The 17,262-nt window shown below is 39.7% G+C and overlaps 1 protein-coding gene across 1 annotated transcript in view; it reads left to right on the top strand.

Moving 5' to 3' along the window:
• CCT4 (chaperonin containing TCP1 subunit 4) overlaps positions 1–17,010 on the top strand; it is a 32,235-nt gene extending 15,225 nt beyond the window's left edge. The window contains exons 6-14 of the mRNA XM_061622294.1: positions 920–1,041; positions 1,140–1,272; positions 6,208–6,347; positions 7,826–7,922; positions 8,331–8,441; positions 10,320–10,450; positions 10,537–10,771; positions 13,228–13,341; positions 16,851–17,010. Coding sequence (XP_061478278.1) covers positions 920–1,041; positions 1,140–1,272; positions 6,208–6,347; positions 7,826–7,922; positions 8,331–8,441; positions 10,320–10,450; positions 10,537–10,771; positions 13,228–13,341; positions 16,851–16,865 — 1,098 coding nt within the window. The 3' untranslated portion in view covers positions 16,866–17,010. The remainder of the gene's footprint in view (positions 1–919; positions 1,042–1,139; positions 1,273–6,207; positions 6,348–7,825; positions 7,923–8,330; positions 8,442–10,319; positions 10,451–10,536; positions 10,772–13,227; positions 13,342–16,850) is intronic.
• Positions 17,011–17,262: the final 252 nt, after the last annotated feature.

Genomic DNA, 17,262 nt, shown 5'->3' on the forward strand with positions numbered 1-17,262 from the left:
CTACCCTAAAGAAGGTTGGCACCATCACCTGATTCAGTTTGATGAATAAAGTGGCAGTCATAATTGTTCAGGAGTCAGTAGTACATGCCAGGATATGTTTGTCACCACTTCAGACACATGGAAAGAGGAGGAGGCGCAAGTTATTTGTGCATCTGCTCTCCAGTATGTTCTACTGTCCAAAGCCAGCCATGGGTCATTGGCATATGAAGGACATGAACTGAGTTTAGAACTAACTAATGACTGTGTTACTCTGCTCCTGTATTGTGTTTTTTTATGCTTTGGAGGAAGGTGGCAAGCTCAGGGATATTCAGAGCGTTAGTAGAGGATGCAAATCAGATCTTTCCTGTCCATGATGGGATTATATAGGAAAAGAGCCTCTGCAACTGAATATTATTTCCACTTAGATCACCTGCAGCTCTTTACCTTCGATGTGGAAAATTAATTATGGCTAGTATGGTCTGGAGGCACATGAGGCCAGCTCCCTGCTGAAGCTAAGCAGGGTCAGGTCTGGTCTGTGCCTGGATGGGAGACCGCCTGGGAACCAGATATAAGCTGCCTTGGGTTTCTATCATGAAAAGAAAGGAGGGGTATAAATGTAATAAACAAATAAATAAAATATGTTGCTCAGTTGGATATATTTGAAGATTCAGTACAGGAGTTGCAAGCTGCATAGTGTTCTCTGGTTTTGTCTTAAATCAGAAAAGAAAAATTAAGAAAACAACATGCTAATTACTTAACATTATTCTTATGAAACAAAGAAACAATAGAAAATGTTAGTCTGTGTTTGTTTAAATATAACTGTTAAAGTAATTGTTAGATCAATGGAAATTAAATTCAGTTGGCTGGAGTTCTTACGGAAAAGTGGAGAACCAAAGAAAGCATGCTAAATAAAATGTGGGTCTTCACTAAATCCCTGCAGGTTGTATCACAGTATTCTAGTCTGCTTTCTCCAATGAGTGTGGAAGCTGTGATGAAGGTGATAGATCCAACTACAGCTAGCGGTGTGGATCTTAGAGACATCAAAATTGTCAAAAAGCTTGGGTAAGTAGTAATCTGCCAGAAATACAAATTTTGTAACATTTATTCTTAAAATGATTATTATTGTTGTGTTAACTTACTCACCGAATGCTTATTTCTAGTGGAACAATTGATGACTGTGAATTAATTGAAGGGCTGGTTCTCACTCAGAAAGTGGCCAACAGTGGTGTAACCAGAGTGGAAAAAGCTAAGATAGGTCTCATTCAGTTTTGCTTGTCGGCTCCAAAGACAGATGTAAGTTGCTGTGTTCAATTTGTTAAATTTTCATCACTATGAGTTTATCTTAACATGTTAATTAAAATATTTTAAAATTCTGAGTACCTTAACAGTAAATCATTTTACTTTATGTATGGTATTATATATCAACATGTTAAAATTAGGGTGAGTTGACTTATGTGATCTGTTGTTTATTGTTGTTTTCATCTAATTTTTTTGTAATCCCAGCAGTATATATGTTAAAAGCAAGATTGCTTCGTGTACATCTAATCTATATTAAGGAATCCTGTTACGAATTTAAGAGGTGCCTTGTGGGATCAGATCAAGGCCATGTAGGCTAGCATTATTTGCAAGAATATTAACAACCTAGTGGCCTCCCAGTGAACGGCTTATATATAATAGAATCATAGAGTAGTAGAGTTGGAAGGGGCCTATAAGGCCATCAAGTCCAGCCCCCTGCTCAATGCAGGAATCCAAATCAAAGCATTCCTGACAGATGGCTGTCCAGCTGCCTCTTGAATGCTTCCAGTGTCGGGCAGCCCACTACCTCTCTAGTAATTGGTTCCATTGTCGTATGGCTCTAACAGTTAGGATGTTTTTCCTGATGTCCAGTCGAAATCTGGCTTCCCGCAACTTGAGCCCATTATTCTGAGTCCTGCACTCTGGCACAATTGAGAAGAGATCCTGGCCCTCCTCTATGTGACAACCTTTCATGTACTTGAAGAGTGCTATCATATCTCCCCTCAGTCTTCTCTTCTCCAGGCTAAACACGCCCAGTTCTTTCAGTCTCTCCTCATAGGGCTTTGTTTCCAGTCTCCTGATAATCCTTGTTGCCCTCCTCTGAACCTGTTGCAGTTTGTCTGCATCCTTCTTGAAGTGTGAAGACCAGAACTGGACACAGTACTCAAGATGAGGCCTAACCAGCACTGAATAGAGGGGGACTAATACTTTACATGATTTGGAAACTATACTTCTGTTAATGCAGCCTAATATAGCATTTGCCTTTTTTGCAGCCATATCACACTGTTGGCTCAAATTCAGCGTCTGATCAACGACAATTCCAAGATTCTTCTCACATGTCGTATTGCTGAGCCAAGTATCCCCATCATAACTGCATTTGGTTTCCTTTTCCTAAGTGTAGAACTTTGCATTTATCCCTGTCGAATTTCATTCTGTGGTTTTCAGCCCAATGCTCCAGCCTATCAAGGTCCCTTTGAATTTTGTTTCTGTCTTCCACGGTATTAGCTTTGCCCCCCAATTTTGTATCATCTGCAGATTTGATAAGCATGCTCTGTACATCCTCATCCAAGTTGTTAATAAAAATGTTGAAGAGCACTGGGCCCAGGACTGAGCCCTGTGGTACCCCACTCGTTACTTCCACCCAGTTTGAGAAGGAACCATTGATAAGCACTCTTTGAGTACGATTCTGGAGCCAACTGTGGATCCACCTGATAGTTGTTCCATCCAGCCCACATTTAGTTAGCTTGCTAATCAGAATATCAGTGGGCACTTCGTCAAAAGCTTTGCTGAAGCCAAGATATATTATGTCCACAGCATTCCCACAGTCTACAAGGGATGTTACCCAATCAAAAAAACGAGATAAGATTAGTTTGGCAGGATTTATTCTTCATAAATCCATGGCTCCTAGTAATCACTGCATTGTTTCCAAGTGCTTACACATTGACTGCTTTATAATCTGCTCCAGAGTTTTTCCAGGGATTGATGTTAGGCTGACTGGTCTGTAGTTCCCTGGTTCCTCCTTTTTGCCCTTTTTGTAGATAGGGACAACATTAGCTCTCCTCCAGTTATCTGTTACTTCACCAGTCCTGCATGATTTCGCAAAGATAATAGACAACTGTTCTGAGAGTTCTTCAGCCAGTTCCTTCAGTACTCTAGGATGCAGTTTATTGGGCCCTGGAGATTTGAACTTGTTCAAAGTGATTAGGTATTCCTTGACTGTTTGTCTATCAATCTCAAGCTCCAAACCTACCCCTTCTACTTCATGTTTCCCAGGAGAGTCATAGACCCTTTTTTGGGAGAAGACTGAGCCAAAGTAGGAATTGAGCACTTCTGCCTTTTCTTTGTCATCTGCTATCATTTTGTCATCTTTGTTGAGTAGCTGTGCCACCATTTCTTTTCTCTCTCTTTTATTATACCTGAAGAAAGCTTTTTTGTTGCTTTTAGCATCTCTCGCTAACCTCAGCCCATTCTCAGCTTTAGCCTTCCTGACGCCATCCCTGCAATTCCGTGATACCTGCCTGTACTCTTCCTGTGTGGCTTGGCCTTCTTTCCGCTTTCCGTATGTGTCCTTTTTTGTTTTCAGGTCGTCTGTAAGCTTTTTGTGAAGTCACATTGGCTTCTTCTGCTGTTTTCCCCCTTTTTTCCTTGTTGGAATTGCTTGCCCATTGTGCTTTTAGAATTTCCTTTTTTAGAAACTCCCACCCATCTTGGACTCCTTTTCTCATTAGGATCACTTGCCATGGAACCATACTTACAATTGTTCTCAGTTTATTAAAATTAGCTTTCCTGAAGTCCAGGGTATGCATATATTCAGTTTAAGCCTGAAAAGAGGTCTAGCATAGAATAAATTTGCCATTAGTTGCATGGGCTCCTAATGGGAGGAAGGGTGGGATATAAATCAAATAATAAATAAATAAATAAATATTCATATGCAAACTAAAGCTTAAAAAGATATCTTATTGCTTCATTTGCAATTGACTGCTTTGACTGGATAGATTAGGAAAAGGGTACAAAATTATATCCAGTATTATATGCTAAATGCTAATATTAGTATTATTTAGTAGTATAATTAGTATTAATTAGTAGTATATTAGCATAATTAGTATTATAGTAGTATGCTAATATAGCTAATGTTAATATGCTAAATGCTAATATTAGTTACATATTAGTTGCAAATTTGCCATTAGTTACATGGGCTCCTACTGGGACGAAGGGCGGGATATAAATCGAATAAATATTTTTATGCAAACTATGCAAGCTTAAAAAGACATCTTAGTGCTTCATTTGCAGTTGACCGCTTTGACTGCAGGCAGTGAGTTGTCGATCAGGGGAAGCCAACATACAGCGCCTTGCAAAAGTACTCAGACCCCTGACCAATTTATTTATGCTCTCATATTACTGAATTAGAAATGGTACGTTGTAATTTTGTTCTGTATGATACTTTATTTTGAAACACTGAAACTTAAAATCAATTCTTGTGAGGTGACATTGGTTTTATGTTGGGAAATGTTTGTAAGAAACAAAAACATTAAACATGTTGCTTGCCTAAGTATTCAACCCCCACACATTAATATTTGGTAGAGCCACCTTTAACTGCAATAACAGCTTTAAGTCTTTTGGGGTAGGTATGTACCAGTTTTGTACACAGTGTCGGAGGGATTTTGGCCAATTCTTGGCCGATTCGCTCCAGGTCGTTCAGGTTGGTTGGGCTTTGCTTGTGGACTGCAATTTTCAAAGAGCGCCACAGATTCTCAGTGAGATTGAGATCAGGACTTTGACTGGGCCACTGTAGGACGTTCACCTTTTTGTTCTTGAGCCACTCCAGTGTTGCTTTGGCCTTTTGCTTGGGATCATTGTCCTGCAGAAAAGTGAATTTCCTCCAAAGCTTCAGTTTTTGAGTGGTCTGAAGGAGGGTCTCTTGCAGTATTTCCCTGAATTTTGCTCCATCCATTCTTCCTTCAATTTTAACAAGACCCCCAGTCCCTGCTGATGAGAACCATCTGCACAGCATGATGCTGCCACCACCATACTTCACTGTAGGGATGGTGTGTCTTGAAGCATGGGCAGTGTTAGGTTTGCACCACACATAGCACTTTGAGTTTTGGCCAAAAAACTCTTATTTTGATCTTACCTGACCACAAAACCTCTTCCCACATCACAGCTGGGGTGCTCTCGTGCTTTCTGGCAAACTCCAGACGTGTTTCAGATGGTACTTTTTGAGTCACGGCTTCTTTCTTGCCACCCTCCCATACTGGCCAGTGTTATGCAGAGCTCTTGATAGGGTTGATTGGTGCACCATTACTCCACTCCCAGCCACTGAACTCTGTAGCTTCTTCAAAGTGATTGTTGGCCTCTCTGTGACTTCTCTCCCAAGTCTCCTTGTTTGAGCCCTGAGTTTTGAGGGAAGACCTTTACTTGGCAGTGCCTGGGTGGTGTGATGCAGTTTCCACTTCCTGATTATTGATCCGACTGGGCTTATTGGGATATCCAAACACTTGGATATTATTTTATGCCCTTTTCCTAATCTATGCATTTGCATTACATTATCTCTCACTTATATAGAACGCTCTTTGGTCTTCATTTTCCTTCAGATCCACAGCCTGACCAATGATCCTTTAACAGTGAGGTTTTTAACCTCACAATGTGACAGCCACTTTAATGGTTCACAGGTGGAGGCCAATGGTAAGGTAATTGTGTCCTCGACAGAGCAATTTCTTTCATCTGTATCAGCTGGGAGCTTCCACAGTACAGGGGTTGAATGCTTATGCAAGCAACATGTTTCGGTTTTTTATGTTTCTTACAAACATTTCCCAACATAAAACCAATGTCACCTTACAGTAATTGATTTTGAGTTTCAGTGTTTCAAAATAAAATGTCATACAGAACGAAATTACAATGTACCATTTGTAATTAATGTGAGAGCATTGGTCAGGGGTCTGATTACTTTTGCAAGGCACTGTACTTCCTCCAATATAAGAACATAAGAACATAAGAAGAGCCTGCTGGATCAGGCCAGTGGCCCATCTAGTCCAGCATCCTGTTCTCACAGTGGCCAACCAATATGTAGTTGGACTCCGAACTGCCATCAGTCCCAACCAGCATGGCCAATGGTGAAGGATGGTGGGAGTTACAGTTCAACATCTGGAGGGAACCATGGTGTGTACCTCTGATTTAGATATTTAGTTTTAAGTTTTATTTTTATTCTTCTGTTAGATGGATAACCAGATTGTTGTTTCTGACTACACTCAAATGGATAGAGTCTTGCGTGAAGAGAGAGCCTACATTCTCAATTTAGTTAAGCAAATTAAGAAGACTGGATGTAATGTGCTGCTCATTCAGAAATCTATTCTGCGGTATGTTTATTCCAGTATCTCATATTAGTCCTGCTATTGAAGAATGGGTGGCATTCAGGACTAAATGCCTACTGGGCTTCTACTGGGAGGAAGGGTGGGATATAAATTTAATAAAGTAAATAAATAAAATTATTCTTGACATGGTGAAGTTTAAGAGGAAGACTTGAGATGGTCTCTACAACCTATTCCTTAAACCAGGGGTGGGAAACTGGATCTGGCCAGTTGGCTAGATCCTTATCCTTCCTGACCCTCACAGGCCAGATTTGTCAGGTGGCCAGGGCACTTGACTGTCAATCACCTGATGGGCACGTTGAAGTCCCAACAATTTGGTGTTCCACAGTGCTGAGCAGGGCTCTTTGCAAGCCCTTTCAAGGATTGGCTGGCTACAGAGATCTCCATGGGGTTCCCTAGGAACTCTAGCACAGCTAATCCCTGGGAGCTTGAAGTCAGATGGTAGGTGCTGACTTCTGCCTCTGGTTCCTTCTGGGATTGGCTGTGCTATGGAATTCCACAAGTGGAGCTCCATAGTGCAGCCAATCCCAGCTGGCTTTGTCTCACCGCCAATATTTGGAGCACACTTTAAGGCTTCCAAGTGTGCATTGGCAGCCATTTCTCCATCTGCCCCTCACTTGATGTCACATACGTGGGAGAGATTTTGGGGAAATGGTCTTGCCGTCTAAACTGGGTCCACGCTGAGCTTAATTGGGCCTCTGAGCTGGAGGTTGTCTATGTCTGCCTTAAACTCTTACAAAAATATGCTTAACATATTTAGAAACTAATTCTAAGAACCCTAGATAAGAAACATTAAAACTTGCAGTTTCTGCAAATATTACTGTGATTTCCTGCAAATATTACTTTTACTCCAGAAACTTCTTGTCAGAAGAGATTATTAATAATAATGGTGGATATTGATGGCCTTTGGTTATAAGTGATAAAGTTTGTTCAAATACTTAGAAAAATCTTGGCCTGTGATATTTGCCTCAAATATCTTTTTTTATTTAAAATTGGAAGTGAGAAGAGGTCAGGTCTGCCTGCTCACTTTCCTCTAAGCCCCCTGCCACCATTTCTGGTGGAGGTGAGAGGAAGGCCTTTCACTCTTCTCTCTCGTGTGTGTCATGCTGCTATAGCTGTAACCTTGGAGGCATGGGAAATGTAATACTTCCAGTGCTGCTAAAACTACTAATCCTAGTGTCATAGTTGTGTGCCGGGAGCTTTAGGAAGATACCTCCTTCTATTCTGCTGCTGTAGCAGCATAGGTAAAGTGGGAAGGAGGGAGCGGTCTTGGAGGGTTACTGGAGAGATTTAGGAAAGATTTGGAATCAATTTTGCGCTTGTATGATACCCAGTTGGGCTCAGAATAAATAGAGCTATGTTCTGGGTCTTGGGAAATTCTCAGTCTGGTCAGAGTAGTATGCCCCATCGCTAACAAGTCTGTGATTCTAATGGATTTTCTAACTCATTCATTGTGTTGATTTCAGGGATGCTCTAAGCGATCTAGCTCTACATTTCTTGAACAAAATGAAGATCATGGTCATTAAAGATATTGAAAGAGATGACATTGAGTTTATATGTAAGGTGAGGAGCTGTTAGCTAGTTCTGCTTTAGATGAATATTTGATTCAAAAAGTCATTGAAATTGGTCATAACACTGATTGGCTCTGCCTTGGGATTTGTCACACAGTTTGTATGTAGCGTTGGTAGGAAATAATATGTGAAAGAACTAGTGGCTGCTACTTGTATTGCTTCTTCCAAAGGAAAAGGTATTGTGGCATCTTGCTTACAAAGGTAGCTTCTGTAAGATGCAGCTGTCTTAGTTCAGTCCTGTGCATGTCTTACTTGGACATTAGTCCCACCAAATTTAATGGTACTTACTTCCAAGTAAGAGAATATGTGATTGCAATCCGTGTACATAAAGTAGAACATACTGAACTATATTATACTTTTCTTAATCTATGGTCTTTCTTTGTGTTTTATTTTTAAAAAGACCATTGGAACTAAGCCAGTTGCTCATATTGATCAGTTTACTGGTGATATGCTGGGATCTGCTGAACTGGCAGAAGAGGTCAATTTAAATGGATCTGGAAAGCTAATAAAGGTAAGGAGAACTTGTTTCACTATATAGCCTGCTGCCTTATGAAACCCTGAGCAACTAATGTGTGTGAGAGACACAAACTTCTACACAAAATGAAATTTCACCACCTTAAAAGTTCCTGATGTCTCTACCAACGTTGTGGCGACTTTCAAAAGTATTCTTTTCAAATTATTCTGAGATTTGCACTAGGAGGCATTCCAAGGGGAGGGATTTTCTTAACTTTAAGACAAATAATGAGAGAATTCCTTACTGAGGCTCTTGCTGTCTTGACTTGGCAACAAGTTGGTCTCAGGGGAGGCAGTAGTCTCTAACATAGGATGGGCCAACCCATTTATAATCTACTTATCAAAGTTAGCCTTTTGAATTATTACTGGAACAAACTCGTAATGGAACACTCAGTTACATGCTTCTGCTGATGCAGCTGGAACTACCATCTCTCTGAAGAGCCGCCTGAAACTGGCATCATACTAGTCTGATGGGCATGAATGATGGCCATCTGCTTCCCATTTGATAAAGAACTTCAGTCATCTGCACTAGGATTGTCTGGACTTCTTCGTTGGCTTTGATCCTTCTGTTCAAATTGATCTACAATTGCCTCTGGGGATGCTTTATTGGCTCCTTGAAGATTGGATTGTGGTGTTCCACCAGGTTTAGTGTTGGCATCGATCCTGTTTCAATGTTTATATGAAGCTGCTGAGAAATTCAGAGTTTTGAGAAGGTGTCATCAGTATGCTGATGGCATCTAGCTCTATATTTAAATCTTTAAACATTTGGATGCCACTTTCTTTGTCCTAAACCAATGCCTGGAATATGTGGTCAAGTGGCAAGTCCAGACAAGTTATGTTTGTGAGGGCTAATTTACCTATGACTGATGGAGTTACCATCTCCCCATCAGAACAGGTGCAGAGTCTGTCCTGTAAAGCTTGTGTCTTGTAAGCTGGTTTTAGTTATGGCATGGACACTTTTTAAAAACTCAGTTTATGTAAGCTCCATCCCTTTTCAGGTAGAGATCTTGTGCTGATGCATCTTTTTGTAATCTCTAATCCTTGGCTACTCTAATGTGATTCCCTTGAAGAAAACTTACAAGATTCAGTCATTGCACATCAATGTGGGAAGATGTGCACTTTCAGTCTGGCAGCCAGTATGCTTCTGGGGTCAATTCAGGATGCTAGTTTTCACTTTTAAGCTCTTCATGGCCTGGGCCCACATACCTCAGAAACTGCCACTCCATGTGTTGTCCCCAGTGCCAGCTCCAAGTGTCTGGTCAGGCTCTGATTCAGGTAGCATCCTTTCACAAAGTGAGAACTACTCTAGCATGAAACAAAGCTTTTACCTGTGTTTCCCCAAGTATATGGAATGATCTCCATCTGAGACACACAATTCCTTCAGAAAGCTCATAGAAAATAGGAGGGGTATAACATGCATGTTTTCTGCTTAGCTTTTTGTATGGTTGGGTAATTGGGATTACATTGCCACTGTTCAATTTTTGGTTTTTAATCATTTTTATATGTACATAAGCTGTCAGGAAAAATAGGCCAATAAATGGTTTTAAAAATAAAGATCTACATCACTGGCATACTTGTGGTATCTAATACTTTTCCAAGGAACAATGAGCTGCTGTCTCTCGCCACTCATTGTGACCTCTGCCAAAAACATATGAACTCACCTGAGAGGAGGGCCACTGGTCTTAACATCCTTTAGTTGCAACATGAACACTGTCAAAATCTTCACAATGATCTAACATGGTCAGTGGTGGTACAATTGCCCTAATTGATTTTTGAGGCAGTGTCATCTATTTTTTTTAAATTACTATTTTGTGGGGGGGGGGGGATAGCAACAGTGCTGCTTGCTTATATTGTGATACTATTTTTTGTCATGTAGATCACAGGCTGTGCTAGCCCTGGAAAAACTGTAACAATTGTGGTCCGTGGCTCTAACAAACTAGTGATCGAAGAAGCTGAACGCTCAATTCACGATGCTTTGTGTGTCATCCGCTGTTTAGTAAAAAAAAGGTACTGTATAAGCTTCATAGACCAGTAAAATCATCACACAGCTTGACACATGACCCTTACTCACGTTTTCAAAATTCTAATTTCAGAGCCTTGATTGCAGGTGGTGGAGCACCAGAAATAGAATTGGCATTACGTTTGAATGAATATTCTCGCACTTTAAGTGGCATGGAGTCTTATTGTGTGCGTGCTTATGGAGAGGCTCTGGAAATTATTCCATCTACCCTGGCTGAAAATGCAGGCCTTAATCCTATTTCTACTGTGACTGAGCTGAGAAACAGGCATGCACAAGGAGAGAGAACTGCAGGCATTAATGTCAGAAAGGTAAGATGTAAAATAGTGAGACAAAACAAACACAATTCTATGAGTGGAATCCAGCGTAGCCTGTCAGTACAACACAAGGCTTTCTCCTTTCACAATGGAACCCCCCCATTTTCCCCTTAAAATTATTCTAGGGGTTCCCCCAACCCTCTGGAGCAGATTTGGCAGGGCATAGCGGATGTGCAAGGGGGGGAGGGAGTTCTCTTGTACAAGTGGAATGCCTTGTATTGATGGGACCTGGTAGTTGAATGATGCTCTATATATCATTTGACTCTTCCAAAGAATTTTGATTTTTTAAACTGGAATTTACTGCATGCTGCTCATTGCATTATGCATATGGCAAAATACCTTGTATTTGTTCTGTTTATTTCCAGTGTTCAACCTGTGAGTGCCATTTTATATGTAGTCAAAATGGTACCACCTATACAGAAGAGGGGTGTATCAAAACATTTGGGGGAATCCCAAGGTTTTCAGAAGCACAAAATATCTTTAGAAATAAAAAAGCCTCAAGGGAGGCACCCCACAAACGGCCTTTTGAAGAGTGAACTTGTTTAATGGTGACAAAATGCCAACTGACTGGTAGGGAGTGGAGGCGGGGATTGGGAATGGAATGAAGTAGAGTAGTTGAAATCCTGAACAGCAGCTGTCCACACTGCAACATTTTGTTGCAGGTCCCATTTGTAATTTCAATAATAGATGGCAGCAGGTGCGAAGGAATAGATAGAGTAATCTGTTGGGCTGCATTCTAAGTGCATTCTGTTAACAGAAAAAAAAGTGTTAATACATTCATTTTCATAAATGATTTGCTCTTAAATAATTTAACCAATTTAACCACACCTGTATAACATTAAGTCTGCTATTAAATGTACTTCATGTACATTTGGGCTTCATAGAATATTGATTGCCTATTAAAATTGTTTGCAATAAAATTGCACTCTTCTAGTTGGAAAGTTGCTATGTAGCGGCTTGACAGATTACCGAATTAAGTATAAAATAGTTGAAGTGACACAATATAATGAGGGAAATGGGGGTATAACTAATTATTTTTATTTGCAGTAGGGACCCCAAGTTCTTTGGAAATTTTACTAACTGGTTTATTGGGAAGATCAGTAATGGCAGACAAGCTGCCCCAAAGCATGGTGAACCCTGCTGATTTACCCCCCAGTAATGTGCAGCTGTACTGGGTCATGTTCTAGGCTGCACTCATTATAATTGCACTTGGATACATCTTAATGCAAGAAGGTCAGTTGACAATCCATATCAACTGAGAATGCAGTATGAAACTGCACATGTAATTCCTTGCAATGCATAGGGTTTCTGTGGCAGACAAGCAGGGGTTCTTTGCCTTACAGATCAATGCAAAAAGGGTTCCCCAAAGGTAGGGAGTTTAAAAAACACTGCTTTAAGTATGGTACTAATTCATGCTTATTTGATATGTTGTAGTTAGCTGCAATTTGTTGTAGTACACTTGTGCCCACCACTTTGTCCTTGGTTTTATTAAATATAAGCCCTGACCATGTCAGCATCCAAATAATTTGCCAGATTCACAATTGTATTGGTGTTCTCAAGCCTATCAGATGTGATAGCAGCTAAATGTTTTTTTATTTAAAAAGTCTTTCTAAATCATTTAATGTTTAAAAAATGCCTAAATAGTGTACAAATAATACAAATCAGCATAAAAGTGACAAAATAATATAAAAACAGAAATCCACTTGGAACTAAAACATACACTGAGATGTATTCATTCCACATCTTCATTCTCTTGGTTCCAAAATATAAAATTTTATGCTAAATGCAAAAAGTAAGTAAAAGGACATTCTGACAAGTACATTTGAAAAATGTTAAGTGTATTTTGGAAGCTTGATGTTCCGTATTCCCAGAATTAATACATCTGTGGGTTTTTCTAGTCCATAAGGAACCAAGAATTCAGTATTTGGCCCAGTTTGAAGATCCACTCAAAAGAGAATTTCTGCTTTGTATTCATGATGGTGAAACTCAGTAGAAACCCACGTAGTGGATAGCTGTAAAAACTGAGAACTTTATTGTGGATTTTCTTATGATTCAAAGATTATTATATATTGACATTGCTTATTGTGGTTTTTATTAACAAAAAAGTTGTAATTACTTGTATACCAAGGACTATAAAATATTTGATTTAATATATGTAACTTCAACTAGAGTTAATGTAATTTAACATAAAATTGTTGTTTCTTGGTTGCATGCCAGTAATTCCTGAACTATGTACCACATAGAAACAGTTTTGGTTTTTCCTACAACCTACAGCATTCTCAAAAATGCTTTGTAAACCTAAGGGTTGAATATGATTCAGTGAATTGTTTGGCCACCTGATGAGGAATAAGTCATTTGTTCATAATGAAAATGTTGAGATATATTGTATCACATGGAGATTTATACTGGTAATTTGTTTATAAACTGAGGTTGTGATTCTTAAATTGTAGGGTGGAATTTCCAATATCCTGGAAGAGTTGGTAGTCCAACCTTTATTGGTGTCCATCAGTGCTCTGGCCCTAGCTACAGAAACGGTCCGCAGTATTCTCAAGATTGATGATGTGGTAAGTTGCGCTTAAATACTTTATCTCTATTGGATGGATATTTCATTGTTGTTGTTGTTATGTGCCTTCAAGTCGATTACGACTTATGGCGCAGCGACCTCCAATAGCATCTGTCATGAACCACCCTGTTCAGATCTTGTAAGTTCAGGTCCGTGGCTTCCTTTATGGAATCAATCCATCTCTTGTTTGGTCTTCCTCTTTTTCTACTCCCTTCTGTTTTTTCCAGCATTATTGTCTTTTCTAGTGAATCATGTCTTCTCATTATGTGTCCAAAGTATGATAACCACAGTTTCGTCGTTTTAGCTTCTAGTGACAGTTCTGGTTTAACTTGTTCCAACGCCCAATTATTTGTCTTTTTCGCGGTCCATGGTATGCGCAAAGCTCTCCTCCAACACCACATTTCAGATGAGTTGATCCTTCTCTTACCTGTTTTTTTAACTGTCCAACTTTCACATCCATACATAGAGATTGGGAATAAAATGGTCTGAATGATCCTGACTTTAGTGTTCAGTGATACATCTTTGCATTTGAGGAACTTTTCTAGTTCTCTCACAGCTGCCCTCCCCAGTCCTAGCCGCCACCTTCTGTTTTCTTGACCATTGTCTCCATTTTGGTTAATGATTGTTTTGGTATTGATAATCCTTGACAAGTTCAGTGTCCTTGTTAACTTTAAAGTTGCATAAATCTTCTCTTGTCATTACTTTAGTCTTTTGTCGTTCAGCTGTAGTCCTGCTTTTGCGCTTTCCTCCTGAACTTTCATCAGCATTTGTTTCAAACCATTACTGGTTTCTGCTAGTAGTATGGTATTGTCTGCATATCTTAAATTATTGATATTACTCCCTTCAGTTTTCACACCACCTTCTTCTTGGTCCAGTCCTGCTTTCCGTATGATATGTTCTGCATATAGATTAAACAAATAGGGTGATAAAATACACCCCCATCTCACACCCTTTCTGATGGGGAACCAAGCGGTTTCTCCATATTCTGTCCTTACAGTAGCTTCTTGTCCAGAGTATATGTTGCGCATCAGAACAATCAGATACTGTGGCACCCCTATTTCTTTTAAAGCATTCCATCGTTTTTCATGATCTACACAGTCAAAGGCTTTGCTGTAATCTATAAAGCACAGGGTGATTTCCTTCTGAAATTCCTTGCTCCATTCCATTATCTAATGTATGTTTGCAATATGATCTCAAGTGCCTCTTCCCTTTCTAAATCCAGCTTGGACGTCTGGCATTTCTCGCTCCATATATGGCAAGAGCCTTTGTTGTAGAATCTTTACTTTACTTGCATGGGAAATACTTGCAAGAAACTTTACTTGCATGGGATATTATGACAATCCAATAATTACTGCATTCCCTTTCTTTGGAATTGGGATGTATATTGAACACTTCCAGTCTGTGGGCCATTGTTTAGTTTTCCATGTTTCTTGACAAATTTGTCAAAATTTGGACGGATTCAGTCTCAGTGGCTTGCAGCAACTCTATTGGTATGCCATCTGTTCCTGGTGATTTGTTTCTTCCAAGTATTTTAAGAGCAGCTTTCACCTCACATTCTAATATTTCTGGTTCTTCATTATATGGTTCCTCCGTGAATGAATCTGTCATCCTTGCATTTCTTTTATAGAGTTCTTCAGTGTATTGCTTCCATCTTCCTTTTATTTCATCTCAGTCCGTCACTGTGTTCCCTTGTTGATTATTCAGCGTCCCTACTGTTGGTTTAAATTTCCCTTTCATTTCTCTAATCTTTTGGAATAGGGCTCTTATTCTACCATTTTTGTTGTCCTCGTCCATTTCTATACAATAACTATTGTAATAGTTCTCTTTGTCCCTACGTACTAGTCGCTGTATTGTTGCATTTAGAGTTCTGCCCGTGTTTCTGTCTCCTTTTGCTTTTGCTTTCCTTCTCTCTTTAACCATTTTAAGAGTTTCTTCAGTCATCCACTGAGGTCTTTCTCTTTTTAACTAGAGGTTTGTTTGTTTTTTGCACTCTTCCCTAATCATGTCTCTGACTTCAATCCATGGTTCTTCTGGTTCCCTGTCAACTAAGTTTAAAGCCTCAAACCTGTTCCTTATTTGATCTTTATATTCTTCTCGGGTGTTATTTAAATTGCATTTCGGCATTATGATTGCTTTGTTCTTCTTTAGCTTTACTCCGATTTTCGATATGACCAGTTCATGATCTGTACCACAGTCTGCTCCTGGTCTTGTTTTCGCAGAAAGTATGAAACTTCTCCATCTTCTGCTACCAATTATGTAATCAATTTGATTCCTATATTGACCATTTGGTGATGTCCACGTGTATAGTTGCCTTTTTGGTTGCTCACAAAATGTGTTTGTAAGAAACAGATTATTAGCTTCACAGAATTCAATAAGTCTTTCTCCTACTTCATTTCTGTCTCCTAAGCCCCATTTTCCCACAATTCCTAGTTCTTCTGTTCCCTACTTTTGCATTCCAGTCCCCCATGATTATTAGCACATCTTGTTTTGGTGTGTGATCAATTTCTTCCTGTACTTCTGCATAAAATCTCTCCCTCTTCTTCTGCATTTGCTGTTGGAGCATAGACTTGGATGATGGTTATGTTAATAGGTTTCCCATTTAATTTCATTGATATCACTCGCTCAGACCTTGTGTTGTAGCTCTTAATTGCTTTTGCTACATCACTTCTCACTATTAAAGCAACCCTGTTTCTCTACATGTCTCATTTCCTGCATAAAATATTTTGTATTTGCCTGATCGAAAATGTCCCATTCCCCTCCATTTTAATTCTCTCACGCCAAGTATTGTAATGTTTATACATTCCATTTCTTTCTTGACAATTTCTAACTTTCCCTGGTTCATGCTTCTCACATTCCATGTTCCTATTGTGTGCGTCGTACAACTCCGGACTCTCCTTTCGCATCTGTGCACATCAGCCTCTGGGCTTCCTTTCGGCTTTCACCCAGCTGCATCATTAGTCACAGGGCTACTCGTACTTGTCCTTTGTTCTTCCCCAGTAGCTCGTTGAGTGCCTTCTGACCTGGGGGTCTCATCTTCCAGCACTACCTCGTGTTGCATTTTGGATACTCTGTTCATAGGGTTTTCGTGGTAAGAGGTATTCAGAGGTGGGTTACCATTGCCTTCCTCTGAGTTTGGATGCATCTGAGTCTGGTGTTTTAGCTTTGACCATTCCGCCTGGGGTGCCTATCCTCTTGGTCTAGACTCATGACTGCATTGCTCTCATCTTCTTCAACACTCAAACCCCCTCACCACGTTAAGGTGTGCATCCTAGAGGGGGGATATTTCATTACAGTCATCAAATGTTAAGTCTTCTGTTACTGTCTTACACCAAAATGGCATTTGTTATCATACCATAATGTTATTTGTAACAATAAATGATGAAATGCGATTTTGACATTTACAGGGGCAAATAACTGTTGGTGAATGATATTGGAGATGGCATGGGTATTTTGAGAGGTAATGGTTAAATGTATCATTTGATAACAATGATCTTTCTCTGTTCTTTGCAGGTGAACACTCGATGAGATGACTAAAGAGAAAGTCAGTGCATCTCAGCACGATGTCATAAGTTTGGAACCTGGCTCTTTCATTGGACATCTGCTTAACTCCTAGTTACATTTCATGTATTATTGTCAACTTAAATTAATAAAATCTCAAATTCTAAAGGCAGATCTTGTTTAAATTGTTGTTATACTTAAACAAGGACCCACCCACGTCGGGTGGTTAACAATTAATATTTTTACAATTGAAACTGGAGAGCACTGAGCCAGAATAAAAACAAATAGATCCATTTAAATCGGGCTTCAGGCCTGGACATGGGACTGAAACAGCCTTGGTTGCCTTGGTTAATGATATGAGGAGGGCATGGGATAGGGGTGAAGGTACCTTCCTTGTCCTCCTTGATCTCTCAGCGGCTATCGA

Source organism: Rhineura floridana, chromosome 4, assembly GCF_030035675.1.
Source record: "Rhineura floridana isolate rRhiFlo1 chromosome 4, rRhiFlo1.hap2, whole genome shotgun sequence".
NCBI lineage: Eukaryota > Metazoa > Chordata > Lepidosauria > Squamata > Rhineuridae > Rhineura > Rhineura floridana.